Source organism: Corvus kubaryi, unplaced genomic scaffold (genome assembly GCF_017639235.1).
Source record: "Corvus kubaryi isolate FWS band 111438036 unplaced genomic scaffold, C.kubaryi_AGA036_p1.0 37382, whole genome shotgun sequence".
NCBI classification, from domain to species: Eukaryota; Metazoa; Chordata; class Aves; order Passeriformes; family Corvidae; genus Corvus; species Corvus kubaryi.
In genome coordinates, this window is record NW_024581124.1 from 4,304,209 (window position 1) to 4,327,284 (window position 23,076).

Sequence of the window (23,076 nt, forward strand, 5' to 3'; positions counted from 1 at the left end):
AAATATAGATCCCACCGTTAATAATACATACATTTATTAAAATTAAACCACCGGCAGATATTACATCCAGCGGCACTGAATTATGGATAGACCTCAGCCCAACCTTTGTTTTTAATTAAAAAGCCCCTTTCAGTAATTCCATTAAAGCAGCAGCTTATGTTTTCCTCCTCTTCCCCGCTTTCAAGCGTGATCCGGCAGCGTTCGGGTTGCGCTGATGAAACGGCTTTGAAGTTTCATGAATTGCTGATGTAATTGAATAAAAATAATATTAAGGGGAGAGAAGGGGCGGAGGGAGAGAGAGAGAGACTTTTCTCTAAACCTAAATCCTAATGAAATCACCTTAGTACGCCGAGCGGAGTGACAGCGAGCCACTGGATTTGTGCATATTCCCGTAATCCTAAACCCATTAGGCAGGAGGCTCCGTGGGAACCACATGTTGCGGATTACACCTGGGAAAAAGGCTCCTGCAAAACCTTGAACCTTCCCTTAATTGCCGGGGGGAGGCGCAGACACCCCCTCCGAGGGCGGGAGGTGCAGCTCAGACCCCCCTTGCCAGCAGCTCTTTAGTGCTTTTTTAGGGGATTAAGGTGGAGAGCTCTCCAGTTGTTTTGCTGTGTAGTGTCATTAATGGAATTTTTGCCGTCCCTCAGCTGCTTGTGGAAGAGCGGCTGCCCCTGGGATGCCCAGCTGGAGGGGATGTTTGGGGTGAGCTCTGGTGGCTGCTGGTGCCTCCAGAGCCCAGGTGGCTGTGGCAGGAAAGGGGACCACGATCTCTGGGATTGGGAGGAGAAAGAAGGTGTCCATGGGAGAGCAACCTGGTCCAGTGGAAGGTGTCCCTGTCCATGGCACGGGGTTGGAACGAGGTGATCCTTAAGGTCCCTTCCAACCCAAACCATTCCAGGATTCCGCGATGATACGACAAACTCGCCTTTCCCTTCTTCTCTCTCTCCTAATTCCTTCCTTCCCAATTTAAGCTCCTCTCCAGGATAATGCAATAAAGACATGAAGCACCTAATTTTCGGTGGGGGACAACAGACGCGACGGTGTATTTACCCAGTCAAACCATTATGAAATCCTACAATTAAGGCTTCAATCAGATAAATGCAATTACATAATACGATCTTATACGATATAATTAAAAACATCTGCAATCAAACCGAAGCCGATGGTACAGTAATCCTTAATCAGAAATTACCCAGCTCCAGCGGAGAGGTTCCATCCCCGAATCCGGCGGGACACGGTGGCGGCGGCGCCATCCCCCACTGAGGCAGGATGATGGTGGCCATGGGTGGCCACGGGGAGCTGGAGGGACCTCTGGGCCAGCCCGTCTGGTCCCTGCCTTGCCGTGCTCCCAAATCCATGCCCACCTCCCGTGGGACACCGGCTTTTGGGCACTGTGGCACACAGAGGTTGTGTCACACACAAGGAAGGTGTCCCCAGCCCTGCCGGGGTCTCAGGCTGGCAGTCCCTGCCTGCAAAGCAACCAGGATTGGACATCAACATCCACTTTTGGTTGCAGCAGCCATGCCAGCCCCTCATCCCGGTGCTGGGCCGGGCTGAGCCGTGCCGAGCTGTGCCAGCTGCGGCTCCAGGGCGTTGTGCCCAGCCCTGGCGCGTCCCCGCGGCTGCCGGCTGGCACCAAATGAAGACAAATGGGCTGGGTGACACATCAGCATCCATTAACGGCAGCACCGTGTCGGGATCGCTGGGGACGTGCCAGCACCGGCAGCAGGACCGGCAGCACTGGGTCCAGCACCCCACCCGGGAGCCCAGGGGGTCAGCGGGGTCAGCCTTGGGCTTCCACACCCCCAGCTCGGCTCTGCCCAGAGCCCATCCGGAGCTGCTGGCGAGGGAAGGAGCTGGATGCGATCCAGCCCTGGCAGCACGGCCCCCTCACATCCCCATCGCTCTGAGCCCCTCACCCCTGCAGCCCCAGCTCCTGCTCTCACACCTGCCTCTCACAGGGCCTTTTCGGGGGTGCACACATGAACCCCCCCTTGCCGGTGCCGACTCATCTCTCAGGTGGCTCAGGCATCCCAGGACGTGGCATTGCCAGCACTGGAAGGGATATCCAGCCCATGCGGTGCCTGTGCCGCAGTTCTCCAGGGGGGGATCAGGAGCAGCCTCGGGATGAGGCGGGAGCACCGACCCTGCCAACCTTTTCCACCCCCTGACCTTTCCCCAGCCCCTCTCGGAAATGCCACGGAGCTCCTCGCCCGGCCAGACGAAATGTCAGGGAAGGTGGATGGAATATTTCCAGCCGCTGCGCCGGCTGCTGCGGGGGGTTTTCCCCAGCGCTGCGAGCGGCTCCAGAGGGAGCACGGGCTGCGCTCCAGCCTGCCCCCATCCTTGTCCCCATCCTCATCCCTGTGCCACCCCGGCGCAGGGCCAAGCCGCGCTCGGCTGGCTGCGAGCGTTTAAGCAGAATTGAGTGTATGTTCAGGCACTTTCAAACACAAGTAATCTTCATCTGGGAGACGGGAAGTGAAATATGTTATTGCCGGGCGCAGTAAATTACCCGTGCCAGCCCCAGCGGATAAAACATCGCCGTCGCCGGCCGGCGCAGTCACTCACCCGCGCTGGGCCACCACCGTCCTATCAATTACAAAATAAATGGCTGCTGGTCAGCCCGGACACGGGGCCAGGGCTTGTGTGGCCACCGTGGCACCGGGACCTGCCCCAGCACCAGGCAGCACCCGGTGCTGGCGGATGGATTCCTCCTGTAAAGCACCAGAAGGACAGCGGGAGCTGGGGATGGCCCGGCACTTCCAGCAGCTCCTCCAAGCAGCTCGTTGTGCCGGCTGGTTCAGCTCCCGCTCCCCGGGAGTGGCCCCAGAGGGGTGTCCTTGTCATCGTGGTGATGCTGCTTCGTCAGGGCTAACGAGCTGCCGCCGCGGCGGAAGCGCCCGGGGAAGGCGAGAGGCGAGCGCGCAGCTCCCGCTCCTTTATTTTCCTGGGAAAGACCTTCGGAAAGCCAAGCCTGAGCCTCTAAAATAAATAAAATAAATTCCTGCAACTTTAACAATCATTGTGTTGGATTTGGGAGATGTTATTCCTTGTGACAGACAAGGGCAATTATCTGCTATCCGCCAGCAGTTTTAGCCTAATTTCATTACTGCTGTGCAATTCTTCCCAAGCCGCCAGTCTATCACTGTCTCCCAGAAAGGATTAGCCGGCACTTTCTTCATCTTCAAATGAATTTTAGCTGTCATGCCCTTGATGAATAGAAGAGGGAGGACGGTGAACCCACGCCAGTGAGCGTGGCAGCCTGGCTGTGCCGGCACCAGGACCGTGCTGGAGCATCACTGGAGCTGCCGGGATGTGCCCTGGGATTTCCTGCCATGCAGGATGAATCGGCCACGGGGTTTTCTTGGAGAGCACACTGGAAGCGGGCAGGGCTCGAGCTGGTGCCCAGCATCCAGGAAGGATTAAAATGACAGGATCTGTAATACAAGGAAATAATGAACACGCCATCCTTCCCCCTCGCCAGGAGATGCTTATCTGTCAGCCCGGGCCACTGAGGGATAGAGAAAAGCAATTTCAACTTCAGAGCTGAAACTGCAGATGCTGCTGCAGGGAGAGCGTCCAGGAGATGGTGTCCCGGGAGGATCCACCATGGTCACAGAGCTGACGGGAGAACTGAGGCTTCATTTTCCTGGCCAAGCTGGAATAAGGCACAGGGAGCCCAGCTCAACGTGTGCCAGAGCATCTTGTCCCCATGGCCTCAAGTTGTGCCAGGGGAGGGTCAAGTTGGACATCAGGAGGAATTTCCTCATGGAAAGGGTGATCAGGCATGGGAAGGGGCTGCTCAGGGAGGTCTGGAGTCCCCATCCCTGGAGGTGTCCAAGGAAGGACTGGACGTGGCACTCAGTGCTCTGGGCTGGGTGGGAAAGTGGGGATTGGGCACAGCTTGGACTCGATGGTATTGGAGGTCTTTCCCAACCTGAATGATCCTGGGATTCTGTGAAGTAACAGGGGAAACACTCGAGCCCACCAGCAAGGAGAGCCCAGCTGCCCTCAGGACACCCAGAGGGGTGCAGGCCCATCCCGGGTTCCCCCAGGATGTGGGACGTCACCTTGCGTAAAAGGAAGCTCAGGAGCCGGGGGCTGGCGCCGGCCCAGGGGCTCCGTTATTTTTGTAAACGTTCATTGCCACCCGGCACAGCATCCTGGCAGAATATTTTAGCACCTTTAATGCAATTTCCTACTCCCTCTGAAATACCATTTTAATAGAACCCAGCCACACCGTGTACCTGCTCCCTAATAAACCTCTGCGACTTTAATGAACTAAATAGCAAATTACTTTTTTATTCAAGAATGAAATTTCATCATATTCATAATTCATATTTTATTTCAGACATCTGCTGCTGATTACATTACATTTAACTAAAATTAGATGATGCTCAGAATGTAATTAAGCCCCTGCCAAATTCTCTGGCCCACCAATACCAGCCTTGCTCAGCGGGGGCCGCTTGGAACCTAATATGTAATTAGGAGCTATTTTCTAGCTGTTTTTAAAGTCTGAAAATTAGCTGCCTTTATTAATCACACAGACAAATATAAAGCAGAGCCAACGCTTGCTGAAATTTCTAAAAAGGATTTTTTTTTAATTATACACCACATAGCGCTGAGACTCATTTTGAATGTTGATTTGTTGTGCACTGACATTTTGACAACTAGTTCTCAATTTGTCTGTCGTAGTTAGGCAACAACAAAGCAGACGGTAATACTTAACTTTCAAAACCTTCAGCGTGCTGGGAGGGGAGAGGGATGGGGGGGGACGGGCTCCCCACGAGCCCTGGGAATGGGAGAGCCCCGAAATCCCTGGGGATGGGAGGCAGAGGGGGCAGAGAGCCCTTCTGCAGAGGGAGGTGCCAGATGCACAAATCGCCCTTTGAAATGGCTCGGGGGGGGTCCCGACTCGCCCCGGGGGACTCCCACACCCCCCAAACCCTTTGGGCATATCCGAGGACACGGCGCTGGCCCCGCAGGTGGTCCCAGTGCCACCCCCTGTCCCCAGGAGGGACCCCGGGAGCAGCGGGAGCCCCGAGGGGTGTGAGCAGCCCCCCAGCCCCGCGTGGCTGCGCGCTGACATTTCCTCTCTCTCCCTGACCCTGTTCCTGCTCTCTCCGTGATCTCCAATAATGTCACTGCCTCCTCAGCATCTACTCAGCGGAGCAGAAAGAAGGCACTGCTGACACGGAGCGCAAACAAACAATAATACCATCTGTGCCTGCCAGGGCCGGCCGGGGAGCGCCGGGGTCCCGGCTCAGGGGAGGACGTGCTGGGGAGGGCAGGAGCCCTCCGGGGCACTGGGACATTCCCCAGGGATGGGGGGAGACACCCCGGCAGCGATGCTGCCCCGGGCACCGGCTGCGAAGGAAAAGGAAGATTTTAAAAGGTATTTTTATATAAAGTGTTTTCCTTTTCGCTGTCACTAAGCAGTGGTGACCCCCAGCTCTCACCGGACCTCCACGTTCCGCAATTCCTCAGTCAGTCCCTCCTTTAGGCTGGAGCACAGCCTCCCCTCCCCGTCCCTGTGCTGGCTATTAGAGGCAAAGCCAGGCTCGTTAGTCTTTCTGCAAAGCTCGTAATGTGAAAAATGAAGCTCAAGAAAAATTAGCCAAATTACCAGGCTAATCCTTCAGCAGCAATCGCTGCCCTGCTGCACATCCGTCCCGCGGGGGGCCTGGGAGAGGAGGGGACAATCCATGGGGAGAACATGCTCCACAGGCTTCAGTTTTGTTCCCAAAGCAGCAAAGCACGGGAGAGACAGGGCTGTGCCTCATTCTGCCCCACTCCGTGTCCCCGTGGAACATCAGTCCCACGGCAGCAGCTGCCCGGGCTGAGGAGGGGCAGCGATGGGGGCCCTGTGTCCCAGGGCTCAGGAAGTCACAGCAGGAGGTTGTCACTTGGTGTAAGTGAAAGGTGTGGAAGGTGGGGTCAGGAACATCCCAGCCATCCCTCGGGTTATCCCGCTGGGTGTAGCAATGCCCCTGCGAAGCCTTTGATGGAGCTGCTGAAGGAAGCGTTTGGAAAGGAGGGAATGGGCACTCCCGTGCTCACAGATGGACGTGGAATCTGTGCTCACTTCCAACAGACTGGGACTGGCTCCAGCTGCTGACTTCAGCAGTTCTCAGCCCTGTGGCACAGGGAAGGCAGATCCCAGCAGTGCCCTGGCCCAGGGCCCTTCCTATAGACCCCAGTCAGGGTCACCCTCCTGCCACCACCCTCCCTGCCCCGGGAATGTCAGCACTTCCACTCCGGCACGGAGCAGAGCAGGATGAGCGCTGCTGGAGGAAACCTGCAGAGGCGTCTGGTTCAGGTTGGACACCAGGAGGAATTTCCTCATGGAAAGGGTGGTCAGGCATGGGAAGGGGCTTCCCAGGGAGGTCTGGAGTCCCCATCCCTGCAGGTGTCCAAGGGATGCCTGGATGTGGCACTCAGTGCTCTGGGCTGGGTGACAGGTGGGGATTGGGCACAGCTTGGACTCGATGACCTTGGAGAGCTTTCCCAACCTGAATGATCCTGGGATTCTGTGAATTTCCCCTCAGTTCTGGCTTCCAGCCCTCAGAGCCAACGAGGCTCAGCCCCAGACACGTTATTTTGAAGGGAAGTTCCCTGTGCTGGATCTGGCATCTCTTTGTGCCAACATCACAAAGTAGACACATGTAAGTGGTTAAAGTCAACACACTCCCAGATCCTCACATTGATTACACTGTATTAGAAAATGGTAAATTATTTATCAGCCTTTCTGACTTGTGATTAGTGTAAAGCCGCTCTCAGATGCAAATTGGAATTGTAATTAGACATGTAGAAAGGCAGCATCTGAGACCTGCTTTCCTGAAGCAGTGTAAGGTGCTTTTTTCCTTTTGTATCCAGCATAATTATCAAAGAACACTTTGCACATAAAAAAAAAGTGGATTTATTAAAACCAGAGACAGTTTTACATGGGATCAGGGGAACTAAAGCTGGTCACCATGATGCTGGGAGTTTAGAGCTAGAACATCTCAGCTTCTCCCACTTGATTTTTTTTAGCCCTGGGCTGGAAGGGGAAGGCAATTTCCCCCACCTCTGCCAATTCATTACTCAGCTTTGAGTGAAGTGATTCTTGAACACAGCTACACTTAAAAACCCACTTAAAAAACCCACCCCAGACAAACAGAGCGATGATAAAACCCCTTTGGCAGGTACTGCAGTGACCACAGTCCCTCAGAGTCAGCTCCTGACTCCCAGAGATTCTGGCCTCAGCCACTTCCCTTTCACTCTGTGGCACAGCTCATTAAAATTTCAGGAGTAAAAAATGCATTTACATTTGTGTAATAAGTCTAAATGCATTTAGGTTTTAGAGTTTGTCAACTGCAACTTACGGTGAGCTTTTGAGGACGTGGTTTGGGTTTCTTTCCCCTACTTAATTACACCAAAGTAAACCCAACACCAGGCAGGGTCAGGGACGTGCTGGTTCAAGACTGAAGTGTGAGAGAACAGCTTTTACAAGGAGGAATTTTAAGCCTGCCCTTGGCCTGGAGCTGCCTTCCTTGCAGGTGCTGTTTGAGCCAGACCTTGAGCATGTGAGTAAAAACCAGAGTCTGACTACAGAACTCTGCTTATCAGCCCAGGCAGAGATTATGGAAAAGAGTGAAAGCCAGTAATTTCACTAGAATTGTGCTTTATCTTGCATTTTAATTACCCAACACTTAATTGGTAGCAGGGAAGAGCTGTATTAAAGGTTTGCTCTTCATTGGGAATTGTAGGCCAGAAGAAACAGAGACCTGAGCATCAAGCCCTGAGCTGCCAAAGATGCTCTTCACCCAAAAATGTCAAAGCACCGTGCAGATCCACCTTGCCAGCCCCCACGGGACACCAGGGATGAGGGAACGGACACCACATGCATCTGAAGCAGCAAAGTGTCATTATCCACCCTGGAATCCAGCCAAGCCCCTCTCCTCCTGCCCCTTGGGATTAGCACAGCAGTTGAGGAAGGAAATTGAAACCAGGACTTTGAGAGCCTTGGTCTAACACCACTGGCTGGGTGCTCCCAGGTCCCCATGGCAGCCCCAAATCCCAGTGACACCAGCCCCCAAACTGGCTCCATAACCACGTCTGGAGGCCCTCAGCCACACAGGAGAGGGGAAAGAAGTTTCCAGGCATCTGGGCACACAAAGCTCTGAGGACATGGTGCCAAGGGCTCAGTCCTGCCAGAGGCAGCAGCTCAGCTCTGGGTGAGCGCATGCAGCACTTGGGCACTCAGAGAGGAGCAGGAGTGCAGGGTCACCCCGGGGGCCCCGATCTTGGTCTCCCAGCATTCAAATCCACAGGCACACAAGTCTTGCTTGGCTGCTTCCACGGCCAGAGGGGAGGTGTCTGCCAAGAGCAAGGCAAGAGCAGCCAGCGAGTCAGCTCGGCCACTGCAGGGAGAGGGAAAGGGCCATGGCTCCTCCAAACACAGCCCCTGGCACGGGGCCAGTGCCCTCAGGGGCTGACACACATAAATGAACACTCTGAATCGGCTCTGGATGACACACTGCAACCCACAGTGCCAGGCAGTGCTGGGACACATCCCACCCATCCCTCCAGAGCCAGACCTGGGCTGGCAGTGATTCTTCTGCTCCCAAACCTGACCCCCCAGGGCTGTGAGGAAGACAAGGATGCCCAAGGGGCTGTTACTGACCTGGTGGCAGCAGGGTGATGCCACAGCCACCCCCGCCAGCCCCAGTCAGTTTGCTGTGCAGGCTGTGGGACGCTGTCACCTGGCACAGCCTGTCCAGGGAGGGGTGGCCCACTCCGAGCACGTTTAAGTGGTGTTGGTTTATGTCAAAGAATTCCTAAAAGCAACCACAAAGAGAGGAGATGAGCACACATCACGATAGAGGCTCTTTACAGCAGTGGCAGCCCTGCTTTCCCACCCTTCACAACCACCTCATCTCTGCAGAAATTTGGCCACCAGCACCAGGAGCAAGGTCAGGCCAGAGTCTGAGCTCTGGGCTGCTCATGTGCCCCAGTCCCCCCTCACGACTTGCAGAGTGACAGGGGTACCACAGCTCCTGCACCTCCCAAGAAAATCCTGATCACTGCAAGCTGCCAGCAGGAATTTATTCCAGAGCCCTCCGATGCCTCCCGACTGCTTGTCCTCTGCCCTGTCACTCGAGTGCTGAGCAGGAGGCTGTGCAAGGCCCTTCAGCGGCTGTGGGAAGGGCACTGAGCCAGCAGCTCTCATTCCTGGCTGTCACCCTGCTCCCTACTCTGCAATCCATCTGGCAAAGCCAAATCCAGGTACTTCTGACACGGCTGAGGCATTGCTGGAGAGGTGACATGGAGGGACCTCCCCGTGTTTGGTCTGTGCAGCACTGCTCCCTCCTCACGGGCAGGGCCCGGGCTGAGAGCCAAGGAGTCTCTTGGCAGCACCACGCCGGGAATCTGGCACCCAGCTCAAGTGGGGTCGAGAGGGTCCTTCCCTCCAGGAGCACCACAGGCCCCTCTGAGTGAGCCCATCCTCCTGGCAGAGCTGTGGGAGCATCCCTGCCATGCTTCCCACCCAGCCAGACCCGCTACTCCCAGAGAAAGCTGCCCCAGCAGCACAGTCTGAACGGCCCAAGGGATGGACACCACCACACAGAAGTGGAAGTTACAGCTTCTCCCCTCCCAGTAGGACAGGTGAGGAATTCAGGAGCAGAGGGAAGGGCTTGGCCTGTGCTTGGAGCATGTCTGGAACAGGGCCAGGAGCTCCCAGGCTCCCTGGGCACCACAGGACCCTCCCAGCCCATCAGCATCTGCAGCAGAGGAAGGTTGTTCTCAGCAACACTGCTCTGACAGCCCGACTCCATCCCCTCCAAAGCATGTAGTGACTCTTCCCAGAGGGTTTCACAAGCCAGGAACCAGCCAGGACAGGACCAGTCCCAGAGAGGCTTCCTAAGAGCAGCCTTGTGCTCCCTCCCCCAGCAAGTGGCACTGAGCTCGTCCCTGCCTGCAGCTCCTGGTGAGCTGGGAGGGACTCTGTGCACGGGAGCAGCAGAGCAGTGTCAGCCACATCCCCCTCCCTCAGCTCCACCCAGGAATCCTGCCAGCACCACACAGGAGGGGCACTGCAGAAAGAATCCCTCTCCCCCTCCGGAGCATTTCTGCCCGTTGTTTAAGGAACTGTGGGAAGAGGAAGGAGCTGGCGGCAGGCAGAGCTCAGCCACCACCCATTCCAGGCTGGGCAGGACACACGTCCATCCAGAGGCCTCTTTATATGCCTGAGTGAGGGCACAGCACTGCCTGTGATGATCCAAGACACCTGTCATCTCCTGATCCAAAATCTGCCAGGAATCCGATGACAGCTTATGACACACTAGACTAGTTCCATGGTTCAAATACAGCGCTGGCCAGAGCCACACATTTCAGAAACAGCCCCAAAGATAGATTTTTATATATATGTGCTGCATCTAATCAGCTGGGCCTCTGTGAGCTCTTCAAGCACAAGACAAAACAAGATTCAACCTGCTCACCGCAGTGCTGCTTCCTGGGTGTGGGACACAAGGATGCTTTGGCATTTTCCACGTGAGGATCTCAAAGCGTAACTCGAATTATTCCCCCCCCTTCCCTGTCCCCTGATCCTTCTGACAGCCTGAGGATGTGGAATTAGGATGAGGAGTTGTGTGAAGCTGTGCTGTGAACAGACTGCAGACCTCCCCCAGCTGATGGCAGCTCAGCCCATCCCAGCGGGTCCAGAATCCCACCATCCCCCCGGTGCAAAGGGAGCAGGACTCTGCTATGAATCCCACGGGAACGATCCAGAGCAAGAGCAAGGACAAGCAGAGGTCCTCCTGAGAGCCAAGGGGAGGGATCCAGATGCCAACAAGGACTGGTACCAAATGGTTCCTGAGTGTCCAAGTTGGCTTCCTGGGCCAGGCCAGATTTGCCTCAGCTGGGACATGGCCACACATCCCTCCCCCACGGTGCTGTGGAGCAGCATTACAGCACTCTCAGCACTTCTTCCACTCGGAAGCCTGTTCCTCCCCCTCCCCAGCCTCTCCTCTTTGAGCAAAGCCAAGACAAACAGATCTTTGTGTGCACCTCGTGCATCAATGTCAGGTCAGCCCTGGGCACAGCTCTGTCTGTGGCTCTCTGGAGCCAGGATGAGCATGGAACACCAGGAGCTGGCTGGGAACCAGTCAGTCCATCACAAACCAGTAGCTCTGGGCTCTCTCCTCACTCCAGCCCTGGCAATGACAGAGCACTTACTTCACAGGCAGCGACTGCCAGAGCTGTGGCACTGAGATCACTTCATGTAAGAGAAACAAACCCTCCAGAGCCACAGGTCCCCAGAGCCCCAGGCCTGCTCCCTCCTTCCCTGCACACAGCTGGGGAGAGGCACCAGCAGCAGCTTCTGGCTCCTGGCTCCAGGAAGGGCATTAAAAGCAGCACACCCAGACCACGGTTTCACTCGGAACTGAACATTTCCTGCTATCACTTTTTTTTTTTCAGACCTAATGTTCTTTAAATGACATTTTGATGTTCAACAGTAACAGTGGCTAAAAATACTGGCGAGCAAGCCCCTTACCTCCAGCACAGGGTAATGCTCCGGTGATGGATTTGCAGGCATCGCTTCCAGAACACTTTGGCACTCCTGAGAAATGGCATCGATGGAGTCCAGCACCGGGTTCATTATGGCAGGGAACTGGAAAGGGGGAAGGAGGGATGTGAGGTGCCTGCTTGCTGCTCTTTCAATACCACTGGGAGGAAACTGGTCCCAGTCTCTCTGAGCTGGGCAATTCCTCACTCATTCCCAGAGCAGGGCGACGGTAACCTGCTCCTGCCTGCAGAAAAAGGAGGAAGAGAAGGAAACAGGCCAGAGGAAGGAACTGCTCTTTTCATGGTTGAAAACTGGCAATTTTAACTCCTGTTAAACTGGAGGAAGGGAGGAGATGAAACCCCATTCCCAGGCAGCTGGGAGATGGTGGCCACAGGAGGGATCTCCCAAAAGATCCCTGTGAGACCTGCAGTCCCACCTGAGGGTTATCTCCCCAAAGTTATCCCCCACATCTCCATCCCACGACCACCTGCACCTTCAGGATCTTCTCCTTGACACCAGCCACCAGGACCTTGGTGCTCCGAGGGACTTTTGTGTTGGTCAGCAAGATCCTCAGAGTGGGCACCCTGGAAGCAACAGGAGGCAGAGAATCCCAGAGCGCTTTGGATTGGAAGGGACCTTAAAGCTCATCTCATTCCAACCCCCTGCCACGGGCAGGGAACATCTCCTGGCCTTTTTCCTTCCCAGTCCCCAAGGCTACAGCTTGTTCTGCCTCAAAAGGCCTCTTTGAGCAAGAACCCAAGTTAAGGAGTCCCATTCCTTTTACAAAACTTCAGCAGGTGCTTCAATGCTGGCTGGGTTCAGGCTGGTTCCTCCTGGAAACAAGGAACAACTGTACTAGAGCTATAAATAGGACTGTCATGTATTTACTGAAATCCATGTTTTTCAAGCAAATTTTTTCCTTTGAAATACTCTCTACAAGGGTAGCCAGCAGTGGCCATTAACTGCTAATAGAGAAATTTCATGCACTGTGAAAGATTTTAATGGAGTTAGATTATACTTCTCTGGCAGGAGGCACACACAGGACCCGGATTTCTCTCTGCCAATGCGTTTTCCCACCACCAGGTAAGCACAAAGTTCCCCCTCCCCACAATGTCATTTGCTGCCAGGAGCAGATCCATTCCTGCTGCCCATAATGCCATGAAATTAATATTGATCCTTTGTGCTCTGTTCATCTAATGTCAGATAATGACCAAACATTTCATTGTCCCCATCCACCCCAACAACTGAGGCTGCCCACAATCAAAATGGGGCTGCAGAGCCCTTCCCACATTCCAGCCATCTCCCATCATCCTCATACCCTCCAACACCCACCCAGAGCCTCTCTGACATGTTCCACCCACCGTGTGTGAGGGTTATTTTTAAACTCCAGTATTACCTCTTTAATGGTGTGATTTTTCCTGCTTGGTATCTCAGGGCTCCACCTAAAGTAAAATACATGTATTGTCTCAGTGCAGAGCGAGCTGAGAGATAACACAGAAGGTCTTTCATCTTCAGAACCTCACCCAGAGCCTGTGACAGTAATTGCAAGAAACACCAGCTAAATGAACCATGTTCTCCAGCAGCACGGCCCTGCTTCACCTTAATGAGAGGGTCTGGCTGGACGTGCTTAACCCAAGGCCTTTCCCTTTGCTCTCCTCTCCTCCAGGATCACATCAAATAATTTTTTGAAAAGGCAAAGAGTTTGGTCAGCATGAAATCTTTCCTGAAAAAAAACAGAACCCAGCAGCGATTCCCCACGGCAGAGCCAAGCACGTGGGGTTCCAGGGACTGAACGTGTGCACTGGGTGGCAGCAGCTATCCTGCAGCGTGGAATTTCGTTGTCCAGAAGGAACGTCTCACTTGGCTCCTACCCTCACAGAGGCACTGCGATTAGGTCTCATTAGAAAGATTATTAACAGCCTCCAAGGACACTTTCAAAACACTGGGAAGTCGCTGCTAATTGAAACTAAATGACAGCTGTCCAACTGCATTTTCCCCTGCATTATCCCTGGGACAGGATTAGGTTTCTTTGTTCACTGCAGAATGTTTAAGTATCAGTTATTTGCAGCGAGGTCTCTGCCTCGTGGCACCTGCCTGGGGGGGGACAGAGCTCTGGTGTTCCTGCAGCCAGTTCCCAACATTCCAGTTGGCTCCAGGCCCAGCTCACAGATGGGGCAAACTGAGGCAGGGAAGGATTCCCTGTGCTCAGGCCAAAAGCAGGGACCTGAATTTGGGAGTTTCTGCCTGGGAAGCAGCAAACACACCTACCCCAGGTGCCAACAGCATTATCCACACCCGACGGATTGCCATGGATCACCCGCTCCCCTCGGAAGGCCCAGCTGTTAATCAGTGTCAGCTCTTCTTCTGTCCACCTGGAAGGCAAGGAAATGACTCCAACACAAACCACTCCAAACCAGTGGAGGGAGCAGATTCAGGAGGAAGATTCCAGCCCTGACCTGGTAAAGATCAGATTTCATGGAATTCAAGTCCCGACTCATCCCCACCTCACCAAACATGGTGTGTTAACCACACACTGGAAAGGCTGGGGGAGTTGGGATTGTTCAGCCTTGGGGTCACCTAATTCCAGTGCCTGACAGGGCTACAAGAAACATGGAGAGAGACTATTTACAAGGGCCTGGAATGACAGGACAACAGGGAATGGCTTAAAGTTGACAGAGATTGACAGGTTTAGATTGGATACTAGGAAAGAATTCTTCCCTGTGAGGGTGGTGAGGCCCTGGCACAGGTTGGGCAGGGACACCTTCCACTATCCCAGGCTGCTCCAAGCCCCATCCAACCTGGCCTTGGACACTTCCAGGGATCCAGGGGCAGCCACAGCTTCTCTGGGCACCCTGTGCCAGGGCCTCACCCCCTCCCATAGAGGAATTCCCAATAGCCCACCTCATCCTGCTCTCAGTCTGAGCACAAAAACACACCTCTGACCCTGCCTGCACACCACAAGTCCATTTGAGGGGTATTCCACGCTGGAGCAGAGGCACAAATCCACATTTTGGAAAAGCCTCACAGCATCCTGCAAGGCAAGGCAGAAACTCCAAGAGCCACCTGCTATCCAGAAACCATTTCACTTCACTCCCGCTTCCCTGGGCCTCAGCTGAATGTCTTTATCCATGTCCACACACCTTGCATTCCACCTGCCAGGATTTAATCTGGGAGCACTCAGCAAACAGCTCACACCTCCAGCCTCAGGAACTGGAGCGCTGTAAACCACTTGTTTCTAATCCTCTTTGAGAGGCTGCGATTCCTCCCGACACAGGAGCCTCTCTATCCTGCTGTTCTTTTCTTGCCATGGGAAGCCAAACCCTTCTGAAGTCTGACACCCCCATCTCTCTGCACAGCAGCTGGAAGGCAGGAATTATGCTGGATCCATGCTGAAGCCACGGAGGGCGAGCAGGGAATGAAGACATCCTTGCTGCTCTGCTTGGAGCTGCCCTTTCATTTCCCAATTTGGGAGATTTGCTGGAGCACAGGGGGCAAAGTGCTCCCAACAAGAAGCTGTTTCTGGGTCAGGCTGCAAATTCTGGTTCAGAGGCAGAAAACAGAACCACCCCCCTTGCTGTCTCACTCTCAGCCCCACATAAAAACCCACACAACAGAGGTTGTGCCCCTCCAGCTTTGATTTTTAACAGCTTCAAACAGCCTCCTCTCACACAGGGCACAGCACCCCAGGCTTCCAAAGGTGAACTGCAAGGGTAGAAGGAAAGAAACTCTCTTTCACCAGGTACTGATAAAAGGGAAAGACAGGCAGGAGATCAGGAGGAAATGTAGCACATGCAGAAATGAGTTCACAGGAGATGCAAAAAAATCCCAGAAAGGATCCTCAAGGACTCAAAGCAAAACCCGTAAGATGCTCAGAGACAGAGGAAACTGAGGTTGAAAAATTTCAGTGTGTTCTACTCCTTTGAAAAAATAAAGCTTTTTCCCCCTTTTTCAGGTTTCTTTATCTGACACTAGACAAGGGAAACAGGAGGAGTTTTACAAAGTCTCTGGGACAGGGCTGGAAACACTGGGCAGGGACAGAAGATGGGCTCAGGGTGTCACTTGTGGTCACAGCCAAAAGAGACCAGGAGAGGTGGCAGTGCCAGAATTCGTGCAGGTAAAAGGAAAGGTGGGGCACAGGGAGCAGAGCTCTGCATCCCAGGCTGGAATTCCTTACCTGGCTGTGGATTCTCCCTCCTGCAGTGGGCAGGAGATGGCTCCACACACCATGAGCAGGGCTGCAGCCAGACACACAGCATAGGCAGCGCTGGATCCCAGCCCTGCTCCTGTGGGCAGCTCCGACCACACCACGATATCCACGCTGGGCACATCCCTGGAACACAGACACACAGGGACTGACACAACCACCCCGAATTCCACCTCCAGACAACATTAAAAAGGCAAAGGAGGCCGATTAGGACTGATCTCAGGGAAAGCTGGGTGAAAACTGGCAACACGCACATGCGTCTGACACACAGGGGCTTCAGGAGGGCTCACTCCCAAATTTGAGCAGCCTGGCCAAGCCATTGTGCTGGAATAAAGCCTTCCTGAATTGGATCCATGATTGGCACAGCTTGTCAGGCTGCTAGCAGGGGCACCTGGTAACTAAATACCTGAGCAGCACCACAAAGAGCCCCTTCAGAGATTGCTGTAAACTGGATTTTAAACGTATTTCGGAACAAAGTGTAAACATCCCAAATCTGGAATTGCACAGCCACGTCCCACTGGAGCAACAGGCTGGTGGAGAAGATGGAACATGGACATATCCACGTCCCTTTGCTCCACTGAACACACCTGGGTTGCGTCACAGACCCCAAAACCAAACCCAGGAGCTTTTCAGTGCTGCTGAGTGACAGTCCCAGTGCCACCCTGAGACTGCAGGGAAACCACGACCCAGCTGCATGTCCCAGTTCTTTAGTCTTTGATTTCTTGGATGAGAATACAGAAGTTGGGCTCTGCTTTGGTTTCTGACACTGCCCTGAGCACCCATCCAGTCACACCGAGATCATGAACGGTGCTGGGCTAAGCTGGGAACTGGAACAGCCCCAGGTTCTCACAGTTTTAGGGAGATCCAGCCCATAAAGAGATCAGACTTAGTTCAGACAACAAATTCACAGCTTATTTCTGTTTTTCCAGCCTAAGCCAGGATGACACGAGCTGCCTGCTGGAGGGAAGGGTGTCTGTGTTGTGACTGTGTTGTGGCATGAACTGCTCTGGTTTCAGCCCTCAAAACTAAATGAGCAGAGACTCCCAGCTCACCTGCCTGGGGCACCCACCCACCACCAAAATTTTGGGGCAGGAGGAGAGCCTTACCCATACTTAGCAGAAATAGCCAGGCACATATACAGGAAGGCAAGAGTAGCAAGGCTCTCTGGAGCTGAGGCTCCAGCAGCAATTCCAGCAAACTCCCTCAGTGCATCCAGCTGCTCTACGCTGGGGGACTTGGACTCATCAAAGTCAGCTATGGAAGCAAGCAGGGGAGAGTTTAAACACTTAGAAACCAGGGAATTGTTACACTGAGAGCAGTATTTACAACAAAACCTTCTGTTACAGTAGGCAGAAACAGCTGGAGCCAATTTCAGGTTCTACCTGAGGATTTGTGATAAAGTAAAAGGAACATCTTCACCAGCCACTCTGAAATCCCAGTGTTTCCCTGCCTACACCTCCCAGTGCATCCATCCATAATCACTATGGAAAACTCGGCAGGTCACAAACTCTTCATCAAAGAATGTGGATTTTGGAACTGGGATATCCTGGGCCTCCAGCCAGCACAAGGTGCTGCAGAAATTCTAGTGAGGGCTGGTGTGGGACAGACAGGCAGGAAAACAGGCACTGTATTCCTGACTTCCCCAGGAGCCCCCAGCTCTGAGCAGCTTCAGGAAGGCTCCTGTTTGGCCCCCACCAGTAACACACTGGGATGTGGACCCAGGCTGGCTCCTGTCTCTGTCACAGCAGCACGGGAACAAGTCCCTGGAACCCCAAACAGAAGGGAACAGGGCCACACACGGACACCTGAGCATCAGCAGGGTCACAAGGGGGACGTAAGTAACTGAGAAATGCAGGGACAGGCCAGTGAAACGCACATTGAGCGGGGTCAGAGACAGCTGGGTTCTGAAACACTGCAGGGGGGACAAATAACCCCCTGCTCACCCCCACGGGGGTTCTGCAAGGTCACCTCATGCGGGGTGCAGAAGGCACCGAGCAGTGCCGAGAGCCCCTCACTCCGCCGGGGCAGCGGCTCCCCCCCCTCGGCCCTTGCCTGCGATCCGCCCCCGCAGGGCCCAGAGGCCGGGGGTGTCCCAGCTCCTCAAGACGCCGACGCCGGGCAGGGAGACGCTCAGCCGGCCCTCAGCGCCGGGCCGCAGGCGGAGAAACGTCCGCAGGTCCAGCGCCACGGCCAGGGCCACCTGCGGGCGGAGAACGGGGGTCAGCGGGGCCGGACAGCCCTCACCGAGCCGGGCACCCCTTACTTTGCCCGGCAGCCCTCGCCGTGCCCGGCGTGCCCTCACCTTGCCCAGCACCACCGCGTGCTCGCCGTGCAGGATCACCTTCCCCGGCGCCGACACCGCCAGCTCCCGCGCCCACATCGCCGCTGCCCCACGGCCCGCGCTGACTGACAGCCCCGCCCACCAACCGCGGCCACGCCCTGCCCCGCCTCCCCGAGCCCAGCCAATCGCCGAGCGCCTGGCGGGGGCGGGACTTGCGGACGACCAATGGAAAGGCGACGTTGCGGGGTGGTGCGGCCCTGGGGTGACCGCGTGGGCTGAGGGCGGGACGGTGGCCACGCAGGGTCACGGCGCGGCGGCGGCGACGGCGACGGCGGCCGGGAGGGATGTGGCGGCGGGCGGTGGCGGCGGGACGGGCACTGCGGGGGCCGCTGGGGATGGCGGGGCAGCGGTGGCGGAGCGGGGCGGGCAGGTGGGAGGAACCGGATCCCCTCACGGTGTCATTTCCCCCCCTCACGGTGTCGTTCCCCCCTCACGGTGTCATTTCCCCCCCTCACGGTGTCGTTCCCCCCCTCACGGTGTCGTTCCCCCTCACGCTGTCCCCTGTCCCCCCGGTGTCCCCTCACGGTTTGTGCCCCCGCAGCCCTGACCGCGCCGCTCCCGAGCGGGCCCCGAGGATCTACACAAGGACGGGAGACTCAGGTAGAGCCCGGGGAGCCCCGGGGGCCGCGGACAGAGCTCCCCACCCGAGCCCTGAGCGCCTCCCGCCTTTCCCAAAGGATTCTCCAGCACCTTCACCGGGGAGCGGCGGCCGAAGGGTGACCGGATCTTCGAGGCCCTGGGAGCCACGGACGAGCTGAGCTCGGCCATCGGGTAAGGGAGTATCCAAACCGTGGGTTTCATATGGGAAATCATATTTGTTATGATTTCTTCATTCCCAGCTAACTCTGTTTTGTTTTTTCTCTCTAACCAAGGCTGGCTGGTGAGTTTAGCAGTGAAAAGGGCCACACGTTTGTTGATCAGCTTCATAAAGTGAGTATTAATGATAATCTTCACCCAGTGCAGTCCCTTATCTGTGCTATTAAAACATGAGCTCCTTAATTTTAGCCACAGTGCTCCCAGTGACACACAGGAATTCAATACATTTAGCATTTCAATATATAAATCTTTGAGACCCCTTTGATTGCTCTCTAAGAGGTAAACTCCTTTAACCAAGGAGGAAACTGGTAGATTAAGTGATTAGTTATGGGCAGACAGGCTCATCTCTAGGTTTATGCTGAGATAAGTCAGATCCACGTTATGGACATGAGTTTTGTCGTCACAGGTTTGAAATTGGGGCACAAACCAACCACGTGGGCACAGCAGTGACACAAGGTCCTGCCCGGGCAGCCTGTGAGTTTGGCTGATTAGCTCTGCTGAGCACAGGAATGTAAAAAGCCATGGCTGGGAGTGACAGCAGTTATGATTTTTGTCCAGGTCCAGTGCATGCTGCAGGATGTGGGCTCCAACCTCGCCACGCCGCTCTCCTCGGCCAGGGAGGCTCACCGGAGTAAGTCTTGCCTTTCCTGTCTTGGGCACAGCCTGGAGTTGGGTGGTGGTGGTGGGGGTGGGATGCTGAGGGGTGTGTTGGACTTGCTGATCCAAGAAAGCCGAAGCAGAGTTCAATTTGTTTGCCAAATCACTTCTTTTCAGACAATTCTTCTTTCCCCTCTGTAGAACGAACATCTTTCAGCGAGAAGCCCGTCCTGGAGCTGGAGCAGTGGATTGACAATTACTCAGAGCAGCTCCCTCCCCTCAGAGCCTTCATCCTGCCCGTAGGTGCTGCCTGTGCCCCTCACTTCCTTAGGGCAGCCCTGCTCCACTGCTTGCCATGGGAAAGCAGGCTGGGAGGCTGCTACTTCCACAGGCAAATGCCAAGAGAAAAGCAGAGACAAGGAGCTGGGAGTTACATTTCCCCACCCTACTGCACTGGGATATCCCTGCCTTGCCTGGCCGTGGCACAGGGATCAGTTCCATGTGTGTGAGACGTGCTGAGCCCTCGCAGGGAGGGGAGGGGTGGGGTGGGTTTTCCCTGTTGGTGCAGACACTGAGTGGTGTTTCCTTGCTGTTCCAGTCTGGAGGCAAGAGCAGTGCTGCTCTCCACTTCTCCCGAGCTGTGTGCCGCAGGGCTGAGAGGTGGTGAGTGCTGTGCTGGGAGAAAAGGGGGTGGGGACACCCCAGTGACAGCAAACCAGGGCACTGGGAGCCAGCAGCCAGGGCTGGGCTGGGCTGGGCTGGGGGCTCAAGCCAAGCTTTTGTTTGTTTAGTCCAATTCCAGAAGTGCAGGAGGCACAAAGCCAGACCCTCCCCTCAGCTGGGTCATCCAACCCAAACCTTTTGGGATTCTGCAGCCCCAAAATAATGGACACTTCCAGGGATGGGGCAGCCTGTGCCAGAGTCTCCCCACCTTCCCAGTATCCCATCTAACACTGCCCTCTGGTAGTGGGAAGCCATTCTCCCGTGTCCTGTCACTCCAGGCCCGTGTAAATAGTCTCTCTCTGTTCAGTGATCCTCATGGATGAGTATCCTTGGAGGAGCAGAGCTGGGGGCCTCTGGGACATACACAAACATTACTGGCATCATTTACCCCTCCCAGATCCCTCTGGGAAGCTCAGATCCTTCACAGGTGCTGGGGGAGTCAGAGTGGGGACCCCAGGGGAGATTTGGGCTCGGAAGAGGCTCCAGCAAATTGCAGCTTTTTGTGCACTCGGAGCTGGAAAGTTAAACACCAACATTTCCCTTTGCTTTTCCCAGCGTGGTCCCTTTAGTCCAAGCAGGGGAAGCAGATCCAAACGTGGCCAAGTATTTAAACAGGTAAAAAAATGAAAACCCCAAACCTTTGCTCTGTCCTGCTGAAGCATTCCCTTAGTTCTGGGGATAAAACTGGGGGGTTTTGCTTCTCGACAAGCTTCTCTTCTGCAATAAGATCACTGGCTTTCCTGCTTTTCCCTTGCTTTCCAGGCTCAGTGACTATCTCTTTGTCCTGGCACGTTATGCTGCAATGAAGGAAGGGAAGGAAGAGAAAATCTACATAAAACCTGAGCCCTAGCTGGGAGCTGGAATGTTTTTTCCTTGATCATGGAAAACTAAATCCAGTTGACTGCTTTTCTTGTCCATCAAGGAAGGGAAAGAGAACAAGCCTGGGCTGGAAATGGGAGCTGCCAAGAGCTTCCTTATGAGATAACCAGGACTTTGTTGATAAATGCTGAGAGAAACAGAATCACAGAATATCCTGAGTTGGAAGGGACGCAGACACACCTGTTCTGTTCCCTGGGCCTGCTCCACATATCCCGTGTGGGGATGGCTCTGGAGTCACTGCTTCTCCCAGGTGGGAGTTGAGGCAGGAGAATTCCAGTAGCATTTTGGAGATGCCTTCATTTCCTTGGGCAGCAGCAGGTGCTGTGGGAAGGCTCTGACACGACTCTGAGGGATGATGAAGGGCAAACAATCAGCTCCTCCTTTGAAGTCACAGTGCTCGTATGGAGCAGCAGCTGGAGGCGTTTGGGAATTGTGTCTGCAGCTCTGAAATAATAAATGTGAATTTCCTTGTACCAAAGGGCCACAAACTGTCACATTTTAACAGCGAGCCCTGTGTGCTTTGCTGCTCTAAGTCCCTTCCGATCCATCAGCCCCGGCTGGAGCTGAGCTGTACAGATTTACAGGAATGCACCAAGAATTCCTTGGCTTTGGCTGCCTCTTGTTGTGCATGTGAGGAATGTCTCTGTGCATCCTCTGCCAAGAATGGAGGATGGAGGGGGTAAAAGGAGGAAAGGCCAAATCCCAGGGTCCATGTGCTGGAGTTGTCTTCACGTGGAGCTGCCCCTCTGGCTGCAGGAACAGCTGGAGGAGCAGAGCCTGGGGTTTGGAAGCACTCAGGGCACTGAGGTTGCAGGAAAAGGGGTTGGGATGAGCAGCAGGGCCCTACTGGAGCTGGGTGACAGGGGAACACCCCGAGGGCTCCTCCCGAGGTGTCCGTGCTGACCCTGGGACCGTTGCTCCACGGAGCCCTCGGCACCCCCAGGTCCAGCTTTGCACTCGAATCCAAGCTGCTTCCAGCTTGGAAATCCAACTGGGAGGAATCCATGTGAACCCTGGCGGGGTAATTTTTCCCTCAGGGAATGCTGTGGGCTGCGAGGTGGTGATGCCCATCCAGGGCTTGTCCTGCTTTTAGTGGGGCAGCTTTTAAATCCATCCCGCCCTTCCCCTGCTCAATTATCTGAGTAGGAACAACCTTAAACTTGTTCTCCAAAGAATCCCTGGCTCTGTGTCCCTTTTTGGCCAGTGAGGAATGTCCAGGAATGAGTGAGGAATGCCCAGCACTAACAGATCCCCCGTCTCATCACTCACCTGGGTTTGAGGCAGATATTTCATGGCTCTTGTTAACGCACATTTTTCATGGAGTAATTTTCCAAGCCTCAGCCTGGAACACATCCCGGTGACAAATGCTCTGGATTTGGATGGTCCCATCAGCTGCAGTGTCACCTCAGCCATTCCCTCTGCCTGCTCCATCCAGTTTTACGAGAGCTCCAGCTCCAGGACTGAACCTCAGGAATCAAGAGGCTTTTCAAGTTTAATTTAATAAAACCCTTTGCAATATAAATTCTTCACAAATGCTCCATAAATCAGCTCAGGGAGGGATTTATAGTATTTCCTTTTTTTTTTCCAGCTGGGGGGAAGAAATCTCACTACTGTTTTGGGACCAAAGCTGGCATTGTTTGGATTGCAAGGAGAAATAAATCAAGCTACTACACTTCACATGATGGAGAGATTAAATTTACTGGGGTGCTCCCAGCTGCCCCCTCCCTCTCTACCCACAGCAGTTGTTTGTGGTGGGCTGAGGCAGAGGGAGGTGTTGGGGTGACCCTCATGCATCACTAAGCAGGGCTTGACTTTAGGAGGGAGTTGAGACAAGGCTGCAGCTCAGCAGAGCTGGGCCAGGACATTCTGCCCTGGGAGTTGTCCCCAAGGTCACAGGACAGCCATGGGCTCTTGAGCTGAGGGGCTCAGGCTGGAGCAAAGGAGGCTCAGGGGGGACCTTGT

At 54.7% G+C, this 23,076-nt stretch overlaps 2 protein-coding genes across 4 annotated transcripts; one reads left to right on the forward strand and one right to left on the reverse strand.

Annotated features, from left to right (window-relative positions):
- Positions 1–1,926: 1,926 nt before the first annotated feature.
- On the reverse strand, positions 1,927–18,173 carry MVK (mevalonate kinase). Of its 3 annotated transcripts, none has more exons than XM_042034970.1 (10): positions 18,061–18,173; positions 17,811–17,958; positions 16,865–17,012; positions 15,729–15,884; positions 13,823–13,926; positions 12,951–12,996; positions 12,048–12,138; positions 11,543–11,659; positions 8,672–8,825; positions 1,927–3,443 (listed from the first exon to the last, which is right to left on the reverse strand). In XM_042034970.1, exons 1-10 carry the CDS (start codon positions 18,136–18,138, stop codon positions 3,202–3,204), a joined length of 1,284 nt encoding a protein of 427 aa, XP_041890904.1. In that variant the 5' UTR covers positions 18,139–18,173; the 3' UTR covers positions 1,927–3,201. The 3 variants fall into 3 exon arrangements, with proteins under 3 accessions (XP_041890904.1, XP_041890905.1, XP_041890906.1); XM_042034971.1 differs by lacking the exon at positions 1,927–3,443 and adding an exon at positions 6,910–8,364; XM_042034972.1 differs by lacking the exon at positions 1,927–3,443 and adding an exon at positions 6,910–8,408.
- Positions 18,174–18,416: 243 nt separating this feature from the next.
- MMAB (metabolism of cobalamin associated B) lies at positions 18,417–21,587 on the forward strand. Its single transcript, XM_042035164.1, has 9 exons — positions 18,417–18,469; positions 18,641–18,699; positions 18,777–18,870; positions 18,972–19,029; positions 19,474–19,546; positions 19,714–19,811; positions 20,111–20,175; positions 20,791–20,850; positions 20,998–21,587. The coding sequence occupies exons 1-9, from the start codon at positions 18,435–18,437 to the stop codon at positions 21,083–21,085; spliced, it is 630 nt and encodes a 209-aa protein (XP_041891098.1). The 5' UTR covers positions 18,417–18,434; the 3' UTR covers positions 21,086–21,587.
- Positions 21,588–23,076: the final 1,489 nt, after the last annotated feature.